The following is a 20,419-nucleotide window of genomic DNA, read 5'->3' on the forward strand; positions in this document are numbered from 1 at the left end:
CCGTGGAATGTTTCACTTTGACCAAGGTCTGCAAAATAGCCTGTGGGGGAGACGGGGCAGGGCCGGGGGAACGGGGGAGGGGGGGGGCAGGGATTTACAAAATGGTGCAGTTTGGACTAACACTCTTAAAACCAAAAAATAACCATATTTGCACCACTGATTAAAAGTGGCAGAGTTTAGAATAAAACCTGGAGGAGGTCGGGTGCGGTGGCTCACGCCTGTAATCCCAGCACTATGGGAGGCCAAGGTGGGTGGATCACGAGGTCAGGAGTTCAAGACCAGCCTGGCCAAGATGATGAAACCCCATCTCTATTAGAAATACAAAAAATTAGCCGGGCGTGGTGGCAAGCTCCTGTAATCCCAGCTATTCGGGAGGGTGGGGCAGAATTGTTTCAACTTGGGAGGTGGAGGTTGCAGTGAGCCGAGCAACAGAGCAAGACTCCATCTCAAAAAAAAAAATAAGTGGCAAAACAAGGTCTGGCCAAAGGCGTTAATACTAATTCTAGAAACCTAAATGATTAAAATTTTAAAAGTGAAACAAAATGTAAAGTCATTAGTATACCAGGCGTGGTGGCGCACACCTGTAATCTCAGCACTTTGGGAGGCGGAGGCGGGTGGATCACGAGGTCAGGAGTTCGATACCATCCTGGCCAACATGGTGAAACCCCATCTCTACTAAAAATACAAAAAAACAATAGCTGGGCATGGTAGCGGGTGCCTGTAATCCCAGTTATTCGGGAGGCTGACACAGGAGAATCACTTGAGCCCAGGAGGCGGAGGTTGCAGCGAGCCGAGATTGTGCCATTGCACTCCAGCCTGAGTGACAAGAGTGAGACTATGTCTCAAAAAAAAGAAAAAAAAAAGTCTATAAGCAAATCAGTTGGGAAATGTTGTTTACGGTATTCCAAGACGTCTTTTTTTTTTTTTTTTTGAGATGCAGTCTCGCACTGTCGCCCAGGCTGGAGTGCAATGGCTCGATCTCAGCTCACTGCAACCTCTGCATCCCAGGTTCAAGCGATTCTCCTGCCTCAGCCTCCCAAGTAGCTGGGATTACAGGCGCCTACCACCACGCCCAGCTAATTTTTTATATTTTCAGTAGAGACAGGGTTTCACCGTGTTAGCCAGGATGGTCTTGATCTCCCGACCTTGTGATCCACCCATCTTGGCCTCCCAAAGTGTTGGGATTACAGGTGTCAGCCACAGCACTCGGCCTCCAGGACTTCTTAGAGCCTTTACTGTAAACCTAAAGATCACACCTGTAATCCCAGCACTTTGGGAGGCCAAGGTGGGCAGATCACAAGGTCAAGAGATCAAGACCTTCCTGGCCAAAATGGTCTCTGTAAACCCTGTGTCTACTGGAAAAAAATACAAAAAGTAGCTGGGTGTGGTGGCGTGCACCTGTAGTCCCAGCTACTTGGGAGGCTGAGGCAGGAGAATCGCTTGAACCTGGGAGGCAGGTGTTGCAGTGAGCGAGACTGCGCCACTGCACTCCAGCCTAGGTAAAAGAGCAGACTCCGTCTCAAAAAGGAAAAAAAAAAAAAATTACAGAAAATAGCAAACGAATTGGCTGGCCTTTCCAGACTAACTTTTTATCCTGTCCCTCCTCTTTCTGACTGTATCAAGTGAATAATTAATGGCAGAGCTCTTACCATTGGTATCAGTTTCAGGAATACCCAAATTTTCAGATTTGGGGATACTTGCATATACACAGTAAGATATCTTGGAGAAGAGACCCAAATTTAAACATGAAGTTCATTTACGTTTCATATATACCTTATAGCCTGAAGGTAATTTTACACAATACTTTAAATTAATTTGTCCTCCAATTTAATTCCTTAAAACATTTTTAATTTTATTATAAAGTAACACTTCCAGGATATGGACTTGCTGTGGTAGGACTACGTAATCAGGCCGCTCAAAAATGCCTGCACTTGAGGCTCAGCATTTAAAAATGAATGTTTATATGTAACAAAAATTAAATGATGTATTTTTTGTATTAAAATTAAAGAAATATGTTGGATAATCGTTATAATAAAGACTATGCTCTAAGAATGGGGATAAAAGCTGTTGGGTGCCCCTTGGTATCATCATTTCGTAGAAGATCATAGTTGTAAACAAGCAGAAGGATGATGTAATCTCTGAAAAATTTAGAGATGAATCTCTAAAAAATTTTTAGATTCAGGAGGTACATAATTAAAACCGGGTAAACCACAATAAGTGTGTTCCAGCAATTTGTCAAGTTATTTGTCCAGGTCTATTACAGCTACTGAGCAAATGGGTTGGCATGAATAGTTATGTCCTTAATGTGTACATCATTAAGAGGTCGATAAGTCTTCTCATTTACTGGCAACTTCTCCAACTCATCTAGAGTTTCCAGACCATCTATTACCCTGAAAGAGAAACAATATAACATATGAAAATTTCCTTAAATTGAAACATGATATCCATATCTATGACAATTACAGTCTCCTTAAAAGAAATCAAGTCTTACAGATCTCTGAATTCTCTAGTTGAATGTACAACAAAATATTGATTTTCCATCATAGATACGGATCAAAATTCAGAAATAATTTACTTTTATGCCCTTAATTAACAATACAAAAGGTAGGAATATTTCCACCATAGTACCTAAAAGTATATTCTACCCCATTCATACACTGACACAGAACAGCTACCAATGGGACTAATATAACCAGTGAAAGGGAAAACAAACTGTTTTTCTACACTTTCACACTTCCAACACCAAATGTGTGGGTTTTTCCAATTCTCTGGGTATCCCACAACTTAATTATTTTTTCAAAATTTTATTTATTTTTTTAAAGACAGGGTCTCACTGGGACTACAAGTGCATGCCCCCACACCTGGCCCTACAATTTAATTGTGACACTAACTACAAAGAGTGAACAGAGACGCCGGTTAATCCCACAAGACAGCCCCTACTACTTCGGATGCCAGTTCCAAGTCCCGGTTGTGATCTGTACTATCTGACTAACCAGATATGCTTTGGGATTTTTCATGCCCCCCGGCTCTGTTCAATAATTTTCTAAAATGGCTCATAGAACTTAGGAAAGCACTTTATTTATTATCGGCTATTATACAGGTTACAACTCAGGAACAACCAAATGGAGGAGATGCATAGGGCAAAGTCTGAGAGAGGGGCACAGCGCTTCCATGCTCTTCTCAGGGTGTGTTACCCTCTCAGTATCTACTTGTGTTCACCAACCTGGAAGCTCTGAAACCCTGTTTAGGGTTTTTATGGAGGGCACATTAGGTAGGCACGATTAATTAAATCACTGGCCACTGGTGACTGGAACTCAATCTCCAGCCCTTCTCTCCTTCCCAGAGGTCAAGAATAGGAGGTCACTGAATGTTCCAGCCCTCTAAAAATACATGGCTGATTCCTCTGGCAACCAGCCCTCCATTCTGAAGCTATCCAGAACCCCACCAAGAGTCACCTCATTAGCATAAACTCAGGTATGGTTGAATGGGGCTTATTATGAACAATAAAATATTCCTTTCACTCCTGTCACTCAGGAAATTGCAAGGTTTTTAAAAGAACCATGCTAGAAACAAGGGATGAAGTCCAAATATGTATTTCTTTTTTTTTTTATTATTATTATTATTATTATTTTTTTTTTTTTTTTTTTTTTTTTTTTATTTTTTTTGAGACGGAGTCTCGCTCTGTCGCCCAGGCTGGAGTGCACTGGCCGGATCTCAGCTCACTGCAAGCTCCGCCTCCCGGGTTTACGCCATTCTCCTGCCTCAGCCTCCCGAGTAGCTGGGACTGCAGGCGCCCGCCACCTCGCCCGGCTAAGTTTTTGTATTTTTTTTTTAGTAGAGACGGGGTTTCACCGTGTCAGCCAGGATGGTCTCGATCTCCTGACCTCGTGATCCGCCCGTCTCGGCCTCCCAAAGTGCTGGGATTACAGGCTTGAGCCACCGCGCCCGGCCCAAATATGTATTTCTTATTACAACACACTAGTCATAAAGATTTCTGTGTTACAGGAAATAGCTGGAGAAAGCTAGTAGATGACACTATTATCAATGTTGCCCTACAATGAAGAGTCCTGAAGTAGGTGACCACTCCACTTTGTCCTTGTTTTTGTTTTTATTTTTTATTTTTTGTGAGACGAAGTCTCACTCTTGTACCCCAGACTGGAGTGCAATGGCGCGATCTCGGCTCACTGCAACCTCCACCTCCCGGTTTCAAGCGATTCTCCTGCCTCAGCCTCCCGAGTAGCTGGGATTACAGGAGCCTGCCACCATGCTCGGCTAATTTTTGTATTTCTAGTAGAGATGGGGTTTCAGCATGTTGGCCAGGCTGGTCTTGAGCTCCTGACCTCAGGTGATCCGCCCACCTTGGCCTCCCAAAGTGTTGGGATTATAGGCGTGAGCCACCGCGCCCGGCAGTTAATTGTTTATTTATAGTATTTCTTTCTTTTTTTTTTCCGGAGATGGAGTCGCACTCCCCTTGCCCAGATAGGAGTGCAGTGGTACTATCTCGACTCATTGTAGCCTCTTCCTCCAGGTTCGAGCAATTCTGCATCAGCCTCCCAAGCTGGCACTACAGGCACATGCCCCCATGCACAGCTAATTTTTGTATTTTTAGTAGAGATGGGATTTCACCACGTTGGCCAGGGTGGTCTCAAACTCTTGACCTCAAGTGATCTGCCCACTTCAGCCTCCCAAAGTGCTGGGGTTATAAGCATGAGCCACCGTGCCTGGCCTAATTACGGTATTTCTACTTTTTGCTTCTGGGTAACAATAAGAAGTAATAAAAATAGGAGAAGAGAAGACTAACAGTTAACTCAGCCTCTAGCAATCCCACTTCATGTTACCACCAAGAAAAAATATATTGAGAGCTATTCTTCAAATACAAGTTTTGGAAATTTCAGTCTAAAACATTTACTAAGAAAGAGTGGCTTTTGGCCGGGCACGGTGGCTCACGCCTGTAATCCTAGCACTTTGGGAGGCCAAGGCGGGTGGATCACAAGGTCAGGAGATTGAGACCATCCTGGCTAACACGGTGAAACTCCGTCTCTACTAAAAATATAATAATAAAAATTAGCCAGGCGTGTGGTGGTGGGCGCCTGTAGTCCCAGCTACTTGGAAGGCTGAGGCAGGAGAATGGCGTGAACCCAGGAGGCGGAGCTTGCAGTGAGCCAAGATCACACCACTGCACTCCAGCCTGGATGACAGAGCGAGACTCTGTCTCAAAAAAAAAAAAAAAATTAACAGATTTGCATTTTATCTTGCATTTTCACAAAAAGGGCACTTCAACCAAAACATTTTGATTTTACCCCTAAATGTAGACATTTAAGTCTTTAAATTATAAGTCTTAAAAGCTTTCTCACCTTCTGGGTCAGTAAGAGAAACAGAGAATATAGAAAACATAGGTTTCAGGTAAAAAGTTAAAAAAACCCGGCAGGTAGAACTGAGGCAGTTTAAGTAGAGTCAAGTATCTGGGAAACGGACCCCTTGGAGAACTAGAGGAAAGTTACTGGATCATCTTCCCAGAAAAATCTGTGTGCATCTGTATACAACAAACAAGGAATTAATGAACCTAAGGTTAATCTTTGTTCTAAACTCTACAGTTTTGTCACAAATCCAGTAAAATGAGTCCTGGTAATAACTGAACAATAATTTTGAATGATGGGTTAAGGGATAAAATAAGAGGGAAACTGGGTTATTTACAAACAAAAAACCAAACTACTAGGTGTTGTAATATTTTTTTTCCTTGATTATTATTGTGTAAATTAGACACATGTATATGGAATGAAAAAGAAAAGATCTGTCTAGATCTCACTGGAGCCTTGACTCCCTGAGCTCAAGCAATCCTCCCACTTCAGCCTCCCAAGTAGCTGGGAACATAGGTGTGAGCCACCACACCTGGATAATTTTTAAACTTTTTTGTGGAGACTGGGTTTTGCTATGTTGCCTAGGCTGGGAGTCCTCTATTTTTAATTAACCTAACTTGGCATCCAAACTATTAAATAGAACAAACTCTAGAATTGTGCCTTGGTTTATTAAGCATGATAATTATTTGTTGAATGAACAGACAAATTGACTTCCCACTGATTTATAAAAGGAACTCCCATATATAGTACTTTTAACAGATACCCTGGCAGAAAGTGCAAAACACCTTCCTAGGAGCCATTCTTCTTACTCAGAGAAATCTAATTTTAGTAAGGGTGGCAATGTGGCTGAAATACATTTTCTACCCTCCACTGTAGGTAAGGAGTGGTCACATTACTAAGTTCTGGGTCTTCTGGGAAAGTTCTTTTTTTTTTTTTTTTTTTTTTTTGGAGACAGAGTCTCACTCTGTCACCAGGCTGGAGTGCAGTGGCGCAATCTTGGCTCACTGCAATCTCCGCCTCCGGGTGCAAGCCATTCTCCTGCCTCAGCTTCCTGAGTAGCTGGGATTATAGGCACACACCACCGCACCCAGTTAATTTTTGTATTTTTAGTAGAGACAGAGTTTCACCATGTTGGCCAGGATGGTCTCGATCTCCTGACCTCATGATCCACCCTCCTTGGCCTCCCAAAGTGCTGGGATTACAGGCGTGAGCCACTGCACCGGATTTTTTTTTTTTTTTTTTTTAGAGATAGGGTATCATTCTGTTGCCCAGGCTGGAGTACAGTGGTGTGATCTCAGCTCATGCAGCCTTAAATTCCTGGGCTCCAGTGATTCTCCCACCTCAGCCTCCTGAGTAGTTGGGATTACAGTTGTCTGTCACCACACCTGGCTAATTTTTAAACTTTTTTATAGAGATGGGTTCTCATTACGTTGCACAGGCTGGTCTTGAACTCCTGACCTCAAGTGATCCTCCTGTCTCAGCCTCCCAAAGCACTGGGATTACAGGCCTGGGAAAGTTCTGTTAATTAAAAAAGCTGAATCAGCTGGCAAGCACCTTTTGTCTTTCCTCCTCTTTCCTGCCTGATACACAGAAGTTTTGATAAAAGCTGTGCTGCCAATATTATGACAGAGGAGACTAGAACACTGGTAACAAAATGGAACCACCATGCTAGTCCATCTTGTTTAAGCCACTATTTTTCAGATCTGTTAGTTGCTGTGAAATGCTATTATTAATGAAAATAGACCAGCCTGGGCAACACAGTGAGATCCTGTCTCTACAAAAAAAGTGTTTTTTGTTTTGTTTTTTTTTAAAGTAGCTGTGCATGATGGTACACATTTGTGGTTCCAGTTACTAAGGAGGCTAAGGTGGGAGGATCACTTGAGACCGGGAGGTTGAGGCTGCAATGAGCCATGATTGTGCTACTGCACCACACTCCAGCCTGGCAAGAGAGCCTTTCGTCTCAAAAAGAAAAAGAAAATAGATATACTATGTTAATTTGCATAACAATGTTGAAAAAATTACTGGCCTCTTTTATAAAAATAAGGAAAATAAGGCTCAGGGAGATTATAACTTTCCCAAGGCCACAGGGTTGCTAAGCAGTAGACTTAAACTCCAGGTACATTTAGCTCTCACACTCTCACACTCTTCTTTTTTTTCTTTTCTTTTTCTTTTTCTTTTTTTTTTTTGAGGCAGTCTTACTCTGTCACCCAGGCTGGAGTGCCACGGCATGATCGTGGCTTACTATAATTTCCATCTCCCAGGTTCAAGCAATTCTCCTGCCTCAGCCTCCTGAGTAGCTGGGCTACAGGTGTGTGCCACCACACCCGACTAATTTTTTAAAAATATTTTTAGTAGAGATGGAGTTTCGCCACATTGGCCAGGCTGGTCTCGAACTCCTGACCTCAGACAATCTGCCCACCTTGGCCTCCCAAAGTGCTGGGATTACAGGTGTGAGACATTGCGCTCTGCGTCACTCTTTTCAATATTAGTTATGCTACTATCACAGCTGAGCATATGCACCTGCATTGAAATGCTAAAAGAAAACCATAACCAGAATACTCACTTCCCAAATACGGTGTATTTCATGTCCAAATGTGGCTGTTTGCCATAGGTGATGAAGAACTGAGATCCATTGGTGTTCGGGCCATTATTAGCCATAGATACAACACCTCTAACACTGTGCTGAAAAAGACACATCAAAGTATTAACTGTGCTTTTATATAACCATCCCAAATATAGTATTCAGGCACACCTTTGTTTTCTTTTTTAAAAATATTTTGAGATGGGGGTCTCACTATGTTGCTCAGGCTGGTCTCTAACTCCTAGGCTCAAGTGATCCGCCTGCCTTAGCTTCCAAAGTGTTGGGATTACAGGTGTGAATCACCACTCCAGCCAAGACATTCACTCTTTGCCTTCACAATATTTAAGGGAGCAAGAAAACATTTAACCAACTTTTATTAGGGGTAATCCAAATGTTCAGTTTCTACTTTTTCTGTATACTTGAAAACTTGTATGTAAAAGGTTAATATATCAAATCATATTTCTCAATTAATTTCATTTTCACTTTGAAGAAATACAGCCATGGACGCTTTTTGCAACACCAACAAATAATATAAATAATCCTTACATTTATATTAAGGAATAGTGTGCTGGAATGAAACGATCAGGTAGGCAACAAAACCAATTTGCCCACAATCTCTTCTCACATATAATGGACTCTTGCTAGTTTCTTTATCTGTAAAACAAGGGAGGCTGGACTAGTTCAAGGGTCTATTCATAATTCAGATGCTCACAAGGGTCAAGCAGATAAACTGACAATTGGGAAGAATGTAAACATTAAAGAGAGATGAAGTCTGGCAAAATGAATAGGCTATCTCTTAACTAATGGCATTAAATATATTTTTTTAAACTAATGGGCCATAGAAAATGCATCTGTGGGTGTTCCACTCATGGGCAGTCAGTTTATAACCCCAGGACTGAACAATCTAAGAAAGGTCTCAGCTAGCTCTACTATCATATTTGTTTACCAGAGACTGTGTAGAGAAATTAAAAGGACCTTACTGATAAGAATGAAGATATAACTGTGAACTATGTTACAGGGAGGTGCCTGTAATATACTACAAGTAACTCCACCAATTACTCTAGCTTTAGCTATTCATTGGGTGACGCTAGTAAGTCATAGAGATGCACCTATATAAAAATATTAATGCTTGTTTCCCTAAAAGGTGTTTACCACTCAAATGTAATATTTAATACATATACATGTAATATTTAATACATACACATGTAATACTTAACACATACACAAAAATATAGTTAATAAAAATATAAGTTAATAAAATAAGCACCCATTAACGTATTTCCCAGCTTTCAGAGTTAAAATTTACCAATTCATTGGATAATGGGAGCTCAAGAAAAAATAAAAGTCACCAATTAATTACATATATCTATGTGCTCCTCTCCATCTATTACCTCAGCCTCTACAAGAGGTAACCACTATTCTAATACTTTTTTTTTCCATTTTTTCCTTTTTTTTTTTTTTTTTTTAGAGACAGGGTCTCGCTCTGTCACCCAGGTTAGAGTACAGTGGTGCAATCACAGCTCACTGTAGCCTTGACCTCCTAGGCTCAAGCAATCCTTCCACCTTAGCCTCCTGAGTAGCTGAGACTACAGATGTACACCACCATACCTGGCTAATTTTTTGACTTTTAGTAGAGACAAGGGCTCAATATGTTGCCCAGGCTGATCTCAAGCTCCTGGCCTCAAGTGGTCCTCTCACCTGGGCCCCCTAAAGTGCTGGGATTATAGGAGTGAACCACTGTGCCCAGCCCTAACACATTACACATGCCTAAACAACACATTCTTTCCTTTTCCTTCTGAATATAATTACATCCTAACATTTTAGTCTTCTGGGAAATGCTCTCTACAAATAACACTGTTACAGTTCTAAGGTCATACCTGTACACATAGCCATAGTTTATTACTGATTTTTTACTGATATTTCACTGATGAATGTACTGCAATTTATCCACAATCTACATGGTGATTTATCTACAATCAAGGGACATTTGGGTTGTTTCTAGACTTTTGCTATTACAAACACTGTATCAGAACACTCCTGTACACATCTCTTGGTGCATACTTACAAGTTTCCCTTGAGTAAACATTTGGGAATGGATTCCTGGGTCAGAAGATATGAACAGTCAATACATATCTATAACCTTGGTGTATAAGGTGTATAATACATAATGGTTCTTTTTTTTTTTTTTTAGACAGAGTCTTGGTCTGTCACCCAGGCTGGAGTGCAGCAGCACGATCTCAGCTCACTGCAAGCGTTGCCTCCCGGGTTCATGCCATTCTCCTGCCTCAGCCTCCCAAGTAGCTGGGACTACAGGCACCCGCCACCACGCCCGGCTAATTTTTTGTATTTTTTGCTAGAGATGGGGTTTCACTGTGTTAGCCAAGATGGTCTTGATTCCTGACCTCGTGATCTGCCCACCTCAGCCTCCCAAAGTGCTGGGATTACAGGCGAGCCACTGCACCAGGCATGTAATGTTCGTTAACTCTGCCTGCAAAAGAATCATCTAGGAATCTTAAAATATAGTCTCAGTCCTAACCAGCCCTACTGACTGTTTATTTTTAGGAGGGCAAGGCCGTGATCTGTTATAGTTTTAAAACTTCCAGCCAATTGCAGTGGCTCATTCCTGGAATCCCAACAGTTTGGGAGGCCAAGACAGGAGGATCATCTGAGTCCAGGAGTTTCAGACCAGACTGGGCAACAGAGCGAGACCTCGTCTCTACAAAAAAATCAGAAATTAGCTGGGCATGGTGGTGCACTCATGTGGTCCAGCTACTTGAGAGGCTGAGGCAGGAGAAACTGCTTGAGCTCAGGAGGTCAAGGCTGCAGTGAACCGTGATCAGGCCACTGCACTCAGCTTAGGCAACAGAGTGAGACTCAGTCTCAAAAACAAACAACAAAGTTTCACAGGTGATTCTGTCATAGCCAGTCTCTGGTTTTCAACTGGTATATGGAAGCAGTCATTAATGTAGTAATTAATACCTAAAAAATTGTTTAGTTATTCATTCAGGAAAAAGTTGACTTTTCAAAAAGTTTATCACCTCCCAGCCTCAACTCCTGTAACAAAACTAATATATTTCCTTACAATAGAAAAGTAAAAGAAACCAGCTTGGGCAACATAGTGAGACACCATCTGTACAAAAAATATAAACATTAGCTGGGCATGGTGGCATGCACCTGTAGTCCCAGCTATTCTGGGGGCTGAGGTGGGAGGATCATCCGAGCCCAGAAAATTTAGGCTGCAGTGAGCCAAGACTGCATCACTACACTCCAGCCTGGGGGACAGAGTAAGACCCTGCCTCTAAAAAAAGGTTTTAAAAAAAGTAAAACGAAAAGAAATTATTCCTAGTCTTATCATCCAGAGATAAACACTGCAATGAATTTTTTTTCAGAAATTTTGTGGGTACATTTTAATGTAATGTAAATATAATAATACACTTAAGCTGCATATTTTGATTGAATAGACTTTTTTTTTTGAGACGGGGTCTTGTTCTGTGCATGATCTTGGCTCACTGCAGCCTTCATCTCCTGGGCTCAAGCAATCCCCACACCTCAGCCTCTTGAGTAGCTGGGACTGCAGGCACATGCCATTACAACAGGCTAATATTTGTATTTTTTTGTAGAGATGGGGGTCTCACTATGTTGCACTGGCTGGTTTCAAACTCTTGGCCCCAAGTAATCCTCCTTACTGGGCCTCTCAAAGTGCTGGGATTACTGTACCCAGCCCTGATTGAGGATACTTCATTGCTCTTTTTCTAGTTGTAAAGTTGTCATTCTATGGAGATACAAAGTTTGAAAGACCACATAATAAGTCATCAGCTGAAGGCATCTCTGGGAAGTGGAATTGATTTTTAAAACTAGGCATGCACTAGTTTTTTATTTTAGACAAAAAAAAAAAAAAAAAAAGACTCCACAGAGGTTTGAAAAACACACAAAAATATAACAAAGAAAAATAAAAATCCCTAATTTTACCATGGTAAAGACTATTTATATGCACTTCTCTTTAACCTAGTTGTGATCTACCACAGGTATTAAGTCAGATTAATACAGGGATATTCAAACATCTAACAGAAGATGATAAAAGCTGGGTACTGATAATGGGCAACATTGCAACCAGGAAGTTTGATAGTCTTTCCTCCCCACTCTCAAAAAAGGCCACTGTTTCATGTCATTCAATATGAATTTTATGGTGAGATATTAAGCCTCTTTGGTACACTACTAGTTAAACATTTCAGGTTAGATTCAAAGATGAACTCAATATCAAGAGCCATGTGGTAGTGGGATTCCATTATACGTCAGGCTAGGACCACCATTTATCAAGTCTCCCCGACATCATTTGTCAAATGTACAAAAACTATAAAAAAGTCTACTCATTTTGCAATGATGTTAACTTGTATTACTATAACACGTGTATCAAAGTTTCCATGCATAACCAAGGCATGAAAAAACAGATTTCTGGTCGGGTGTGGTGGCTAACACCTGTAATCCCAGCACTTTGGGAGGCCAAGGCAGGCGGATCACCTGAGGTCAGGAGTTTGACACCAGTCTGACCAACGTGGTGAAACCCCATCTCTACTAAAAATACAAAAAAAATTAGCCAGGTGTTGTGGCATATGCCTGTAATCCCAGCTACTCGGGAGGCTGAGGCATAAGAATCTCTTGAACCCGGGAGGCGGAGGTTGCAGTGAGCCGAGATCTCGCCACTGCACTCCAGCCTAGGCGACAAGAGTGAAACTCCATCTCAAAAAAAAAAAAAATTTTTTTTCAAAAATTTTTTCAAAAAATAGATTTTTAAAGCATTGAGGATTTACCTTAAGATATTCACTGTATTCATCCTCAAACTTCTTGCCCCATATACTGCTGCCGCCTCTTCCAGTTCCTATGTTACAAGAGAAGCAAATCGAAAGAAGTATTTAATTAAAATTGATAACAAGTTCATTTCCCAAAACTTAAGGAATAGAGTTTGACTGCTTAAATATAAACAAAATTTGATATGGCCTCTCCTAATTCCCCAAATTTAACTTCACAGACCTGAAGATTAAAACAGACCTACAAAAAACAAAACAGAATAACCCTTCTTGTAAATATTGTTCATACATATATTGTAGCATGAAAAGCTTCACAAATTTGCGTCTTATCCTTGTGCAGGGGCCACGCTAATCTTCTCGGTATTGTTCAAATTTTAGTATATGTGCTGCCAAAGTGAGCACAATATTGTTCATATTTTAGGTGTAGGTGCTAATAATTTCTGCTTTAAAATTACACCATGGAATACTATGCAGCCGTAAAAAGGAATGAGATAATGTCCTTCGTAGGGACATGGATGCAGCTGGAAGCCATCATTCTCAGCAAATTAACACGGGAACAGAAAACCAAACACCGTATGATCTCACTCATAAGTGGGAGTTGATCAATGAGATCACATGGACACAAGGAGGGGAACAACACACAGCAGGGCTAGTTTGGGGGTGGGGAGCAAGGGGAAGGAGAGCATTAGGACGAATAGCTAATGCATGCTGGGCTTAAAACCTAGATGACAGGCTGATAGGTGCAGCAAACCACCATAGCACACATATACCTATATAACAAACCTACATATTCTGCACTTGTAGAACAGAACTTATTAAACAAAACAAAACAAAAACTCCACGTTTTTAATTCCTCTTCTTTTACCCACTTCTTCATACTATACGTTCAGTTCCTTAGATCTTAGTTAATGGAATAACTTACCTGTTGGATCTCCTGTTTGAACCATGAAACCCTTGATATTCCTATGAAATATACATCCATTGTAGTAATTACTGGCACAAAGAGCCAAGAAATTCTGAAGAGAGTAAAAATAATGATTGAGAAATGATGCAGCAGAAACCGAGTTAAGACAAAGAACCAATCATATTTACTGAAAACCTGATAGCAGCATATTTAAACTATGACTTTTGGCATTACGTTGGATGTCATTTCCCTGCCTAGAACACTTCAATAGCTTCCTTCTCCTTTTGGAATAAAATACAAAATCTTCGGCCAGGCATGGTGGCTCACTCCTGTAATCCCAGCACTTTGGGAGGCCGAGGTGGGTGGATTACCAGGTTAGAAGATCGAGACCATCTTGGCTGCGGTGAAACCCCGTCTCTACTAAAAATACAAAAAAATTAGCTGGGTGTGGTGGCAGGTGCCTATAGTCCCAGCTACTCTGGAGGCTGAGGCAGGAGAATGGCGTGAACCCGGGAGGCGGAGGTTGCAGTGAGCCGAGATCACACCACTGCACTCCAGCCTGGGCGACAAAAACAAAACAAAACAAAACAAAATCATCAGCAGGGCCTAACAAGCCCTGCAGTACCTGGCTTATCTCCTCATCACATATACTAAGAACTGCTTTCTTATTGTTTACTACCTAAACCCCATCAGCATTCTGACAATTAATCCAAAAGGGGCAGCTTTTCTTACCTGGGGGACTTTATACCTGATATTTCTATACCTGGAATGTTCTTTTTTTTTTTTTTTTTTTTGTAAAGACAATGTCTCCCTATGTTGCCCAGGTTGGTCGTGAACTCCCGGGCTCAAATGATCCTCCTGCCTCAGCCACCCAAAAAGTTGGAATTACAGGTGTGAGCCACTGTGCCTGACCTTGGAATTTTTTAAAATTTTATTTCACAACCTTTTCTGAATCTGAATAGCTGGAATATTATTTTTATACCTCTTTCCAGAGATGCCCTCATACCTTTGCATTTAGTTTAAGTATTAGTTTATTGGCTATGTCTGCCCTCACCTTCTTCCTTTCCCATTAATCTCTATCTTAACACTTAATTTTTTTCAAGGCATTATCACCTTTTAGAATTACTTAATTTTAGGCCAGGCACAGCAGCTCACACCTGTAATCCCGGTACTCTGGGAGGCGGGAAGATCACCTGAGTCCAGGAGTTCAAGACCAGCCTGGGCAACATAGTAAGACCTCATCTCTATCTTTAAAATAAATAAATAAATAAAAATAATTTCTTAAAAATATAATTACTTAATTTTCCTGCCCTGCTTATTTTCACAACTAAAATATTGGCTCCATGAGGGTAAGGAACGTCTGTTGCTCATCACTGTATCTCCAGACTCTGGGGTAAGATAGCCTTTCACAAATAATGGTTTTTTTGTTTTGTTTTGAGACAGGGTCTTGCTCTGTCACGTAGGCTGGAGTGTAGCCATGTGATCAGAGCTCACTATAGCCTTGACTTCCTAGGCTTAAGCAATCCTCCCACCTTGGCCTCCTTTGTAGCTGGGATAACAGGCTCATACCACCATACCTGGCTAATTTTTGTATTTTTTTGTAGAGATGGGGGTCTCACTGTGTTGCCTAGGTAGGTCTAGAACTTCTGAGCTTACCTCAGCCTCCCGAAGTGCTGAAATTATAGATGTGAGCCACCATGCCCAGCCATAAATAATCGTTGAATAAATGAATATATACAGGTGACTCTTCTTCCTTCCATCCTTGTCATTTAAACAGGTGAAACAGGCCGGGCGCGGTGGCTCATGCCTGTAAACCCAGCACTTTGGGCAGCCAAGACGGGTGGATCACCTGAGTTCAAGAGTTTGAGACCAGCCTGATCAACATGGTGAAACCCCATTGCTACTAAAAATACAAAATTAGCCGGGCATGGTGGCTGGCACCTATAGTCCCAGCTACTCAGGAGGATGAGGCAGGAGAATCCCTTGGACCTGGGAGGCGGAGGTTGCAGTGACCCGAGACTGTGCCACTGCACTCCAGCCTGGGCAACAAGAGCAGAACTCTGTCTCAAAAATAAATAAATAAATAAATATAAACAAACAGGCAAAATAATGTATAGAACAGGTTAGGCATGGTGGCTCACGCCTGTAAGCCCAACGCTTCAGGAAGCTGAGGTGGGGAGGATGGCTGGAGATAAGGAGTTCGAGACTAGCTTGGGCAACATAGTGAGACCTCATCTCTATAAAAAATTAAAAAAATTAGCCTGGCATGGTGGCACACACCTGTAGTCCTATCTACTTGGGAGGCCAAGGTGGGAGGATTGCTTGAGACCAGGAGGTTGAGGCTGCAATGAGCCGTGATTGCACCACTGCATTCCAGTCTGGGAGACACAGCAAGACCCTGTCTCAAAAAATATATGTATACACAACAATTCTTTAATATAATATTCTGCCGGGCACAGAGGCTCATGCCTATAATCCCAGCACTTTTGGGAGGCTGAGGCAGGCAGATTACCTGAGGTCAGAAGTTTGAGACCAGTCTGGTCAACATGGTGAAACCCCGTCTCTACTAAAAAAATACAAAAATTAGCTGGGCATGGTGGTGGGTGCCTGTAATCTCAGGTACTTGGGAGGCTGAGGCAGGAGAATTGTTTGAACTCCAGAGGCGGAGGTTGCAGTGAGCCAAGATCATGCCACTGTACTCCAGCCTGGGCGACAGAGCAAGACTCTGTCTTGAAAAAATAGAAAAAAGGCCGGGTGCGGTGGCTCATGCCTGTAATCCCAGCACTTTAGGAGGCTGAGGTGCATGGATCACCTGAGGTCAGAAGTTTGAGACCAGCCTGGCCAACATGGTGAAATCCTGTCTCTACTAAAAATACAAAAATTAGCCAGGCATGGTGGTGCACGCCTGTAATCCCACTTACTTGGGAGGCTGAGGCAGAAGAATTGCTTGAACCCGGGAGGCGGAGGTTGCAGTGAGCCGAGATCGCACCATTGTACTCCAGCCTGGGGGACAGAGCAAGACTTTGTCTCAAAAAATAAAAAATAAATAAAAAATAAAAGAAAGAAAAAAAGTAATATAATGTCCTAATGATTATGTTTCCCGAGGAAAATCAGTCAAAAGAAAAAGATACTGGCTACTCTATCGTTACCGAAAAATTATCTACCTTCTCTTTGATCCACATTTGACATTGAACAGACAAGTGGAAATCAGGCCAGAAGTTATGATGGCTGGTTTTCCTTAACAATGGTTTTACAGAAAGTTTTGTTGTTGTTATTTAGGTTAGATTATTCAATTCCAAAGTGGTTATCTTGTTGTATTAACTGAAGTTGAATATGTAAACGGTACTTACCTCACATGTTTTGGGTGTCCTCTCACAGAAGACTTCAATTTTAATATCACCTACATCTGTATGCAGTGTCACAGACTAAAAAGGAGAGAAAATGTGAGGACAAATGAAATTTCTTTAGGTGACTTTATGCATTGTTTATTTCCCTATGTGGATATTCAAGATGATAATCTGAAAAAAACAGACAGAAATACTGCTTCAGAGATGACTCGTCCACAAAGCAGCTCTTAGAGCTAAGTTGTATTTTTTCCTCAAAATTGATCTCAACATAGAGAAAAAACTCCAGAATATAAATGTTAGGGTTAAGTAAATATTTTGATGGAAAGATTTTAACTTTGAATTTTATCAAGAAAAATAAAAACAATTGTTATGTATTATTGATGTACATGGCAATTCACCAACATCCTTATTTATAGAAAAATGATGAGAAAATGATCTTTCAAAACATAATTTCCACCATTTTCCTTAGGTAATTTAATTCTGAGAAATAAGGTTAAAAAATCATTCCTTTCTCGACTAACAAAAATATAACAAGTGTCAGTGTTTCTAAAATCCTAAATGCTCAGAGATAACCACAGTGCTTTCTTGCTTGCTTTTTGTTTTTGTTGTACCTGTTTTTCTGTAACCTGTATACCCCTTGATATAATACTGTATTCCAGAGAGGGAGAAAACAATTTGGAGGGTTCCTTTTCCATTTCTCCATTTTTTTTTTTTTTTTTTTTTTTGAGATGGAGTCTTGCTCTGTCGCCCACGCTGGAGTGCAGTGGCGTGATCTCTGCTCATTACAATTTCTACCTCCTGGGTTCAAGCAATTCTCTTGCCTCAGCCTCCCAAGTAGCTGGGATTACTGGCATATGCCACAACACTCAGCTAATTTTTGTATTTTTAGTAGAGACAGGGTTTCACCATGTTGGTCAGGCTGGTCTTGAACTTCTGACCTCAAGTGATCCACCTGCCTAGGCCTCCCAAAGTGCTGGGATTACAGGTGTGAGCCACTGCGCCCAGCCTTCTTCTTCTTAAATAGTATGTAGCAGTTAGAGAATATGACCAGGTTAAAGATGTGTGAGGGAGAAGCAGGGCACTATTCTCATTGCTTTTTCTACTTCAGGTTCTAGTTGCCCACTTTATTTTATTTTTTTAAAGTAGAGACAGGGTTCTCACTATGTTGCTCAAACTGGTGTTGAACTCCTGGGATCAAGCAATCATCTCACCTCAGCCTCCCAAAGTGCTGGGATCACAGGTGTGAGCCACTGCGCCCAGCTTAGTTGCCCACTTTAGATCTAGAGCAAAATAATCCAATTAAAATTGTCAGACCTGTCTATTCTCTTCTGCTCCTTCAACTCTCCCTTTCCATTTCTATCTATCTTGTAATCAGCCTTTCTCCATAAAAGGTAAATTCTGGCCGGGCGTGGTGGCTCACGCCTGTAATCCCAACACTTTGGGAGGCCAAGGCGGGCAGATCATTTGAGGTGAGGAGTTCGAGACCAGCTTGCCCAACATGGCGAAACCCTGTCTCTACTAAAAATACAAAAAATTAGCTGGGCGTGCTGGCAGGTGCCTGTAATCTCAGCTACTCGGGAGGCTGAGGCAGGAGAATCACTTTAACCCAGGGGGCAGAGGCTGCAGTGAGCCGAGATTACGCCACTGCACTCCAGCCTGGGCAACAAGAGCGAAACTAAATTCTGTGCATTTTAAGTGACAACATTAAAGAATTTTAAAGTAATTTTGTGTATTTTTTAAAAGAATTATTCCATATTAAGTGGAATAATGGTATACAATTTCTCTATCTTGCCACTGCAATTTCCATGCACTTTTATTGCCCTTGACTGAATTTCTAAAAATTACTTACAATGAAAGACATTTCATAAAAATTGTTCAAAACTTACCATTTTTCCTCTTAGTGGTTTCAGGAAGGACTACGTAATTTCTCAGAGCCTTACAGCCAGTTTAAAAATAAGTCTCTAGTCCCAAAAGAAAAAAAGAATTAGGCTCATTTTTCTGTCTTAACTCACACACGCTCATCTTTACTGCACATTTTAAATAAAAATCCTCGCCGGGCGCGGTGGCTCACGCCTATAATTCTAACACTTTGGGAGGCCGAGGCGGGTGGATCACCTGAGGTCAGGAGTTCGATACCAGCCTGGCCAACATAGCGAAACCCCATCTCTACTAAAAACACAAAAATTAGCCAGGTGTGGTGGCACACGCCTGTAGTCCCAGATACTCGGGAGGCTGAGGCAGGAGAATCACTTGAACCCGGGAGGCGGAGGCTGCAGTGAGCCAAGATTGTGCCACTGCACTCCAGTCTGGGTGACAGAGCGAGACTCCGTCAAAAAAACAAAAAATAAAAATAAAAAAATACTCTAATGGCAACCTCTACGTAATAAAAACCCAGCTACAGAAGTAATGACGAGAGATCCTACCCGATTCAAGCCTCCCCATCTCCTACTTGCCCTGCTTGCTCTTCTTCAAGAGCCTCATTGCAAGTCCCCCAATAACCCAGATACTCTTAGGGTCTAGGCATTGGGTGTCCCTTTTGCCTGGAATTCTTACACTCGAACATCTCTACGGCTGATTTCCTCACCTCCACATTTCTGGTTAAATGTCAAGTTTAACTGACCTGATAATCCTACATAAAACTGCGTTAGCCCTTTAGCCCTAGGACATTCCTATTTCCTTCTCCCACAGCACTTATCACTAATATACTATGAACTTCTTCTTTTTTTTTTTTTTTCATTTTGAGACGGACTCTCGCTCTGTCGCCAGGCTGGAGTGCACTGTGGCACGATCTCGGCTCACTGCAAGCTCCGCCTCCCGGGTTCACGCCATTCTCCTGCCTCAGCCTCCCGAGTAGCTGGGACTACAGGCGCCCGCGACAGCGCCCGGCTAATTTTTTGTATTTTTTAGTAGAGACGGGGTTTCACCGTGGTCTCGATCTCCTGACCTTGTGATCCGCCCGCCTCAGCCTCCCAAAGTGCTGGGATTACAGGCGTGAGCCACCGCGCCCGGCACAGCCGTTGTTAAAACAGGAAAAATGTAATCGCAGATGCCAGCATAGGTCTGTTAGTTCAAAATCATAGTTTCTTTGGGCCAGCGGAAGTTGGGCGCGGGACCCAAGAGAAAGAACGCCCCTTACCGCCTCACCTCCTCCTTCCCCTCTCCTTCCTATCTCAAACCAAAACGACAATGTAATTTATCCCCAACTGGAAATGTGAAAGTGAAACGGAGCTCTACTAATGCACGGGGAAGAGAAATGTAAGGCGAGAACTACCTGGCCAACCTCAAGCAACACTTTACACTCGGCTGCCAAACGGAAAGGACCACTTCCGCCGAGCTCTCTCGCTACAGGGAGCCCATTGCCACAGCGCCCGGAGCGCCGACGCAGGACCGGAAGTGACGCAGCGAAGTTTCCGGGACTGGTGAGT

The 20,419-nt window shown here is 42.0% G+C and overlaps 2 protein-coding genes and 1 non-coding gene across 4 annotated transcripts in view; 1 reads left to right on the forward strand and 2 right to left on the reverse strand.

Moving 5' to 3' along the window:
• Positions 1-1,826: 1,826 nt before the first annotated feature.
• Positions 1,827-20,373, reverse strand: LOC105468112 (peptidylprolyl isomerase like 3). Of its 2 annotated transcripts, none has more exons than XM_011718108.2 (7): positions 20,266-20,373; positions 18,881-18,955; positions 16,998-17,072; positions 13,666-13,759; positions 12,747-12,814; positions 7,921-8,039; positions 1,827-2,390 (listed from the first exon to the last, which is right to left on the reverse strand). In XM_011718108.2, the coding sequence occupies exons 2-7, from the start codon at positions 18,881-18,883 to the stop codon at positions 2,264-2,266; spliced, it is 486 nt and encodes a 161-aa protein (XP_011716410.1). In that variant the 5' UTR covers positions 18,884-18,955; positions 20,266-20,373; the 3' UTR covers positions 1,827-2,263. The 2 variants fall into 2 exon arrangements, with proteins under 2 accessions (XP_011716410.1, XP_011716411.1); XM_011718109.3 differs by lacking the exon at positions 20,266-20,373 and adding an exon at positions 19,615-19,730.
• Positions 13,039-13,145, reverse strand: LOC112424361 (U6 spliceosomal RNA). Its single transcript, XR_003015108.1, has one exon. It is a non-coding gene; the product is annotated as a U6 spliceosomal RNA (small nuclear RNA).
• LOC105468113 (NGG1 interacting factor 3 like 1) overlaps positions 20,285-20,419 on the forward strand; it is a 96,393-nt gene continuing 96,258 nt past the window's right edge. Inside the window, exon 1 of the mRNA XM_011718113.2 lies at positions 20,285-20,413. The gene's annotated coding sequence lies outside the window, so the exon portion shown is untranslated. The remainder of the gene's footprint in view (positions 20,414-20,419) is intronic.

Source organism: Macaca nemestrina, chromosome 11, assembly GCF_043159975.1.
Source record: "Macaca nemestrina isolate mMacNem1 chromosome 11, mMacNem.hap1, whole genome shotgun sequence".
Classification (NCBI taxonomy): Eukaryota; Metazoa; Chordata; class Mammalia; order Primates; family Cercopithecidae; genus Macaca; species Macaca nemestrina.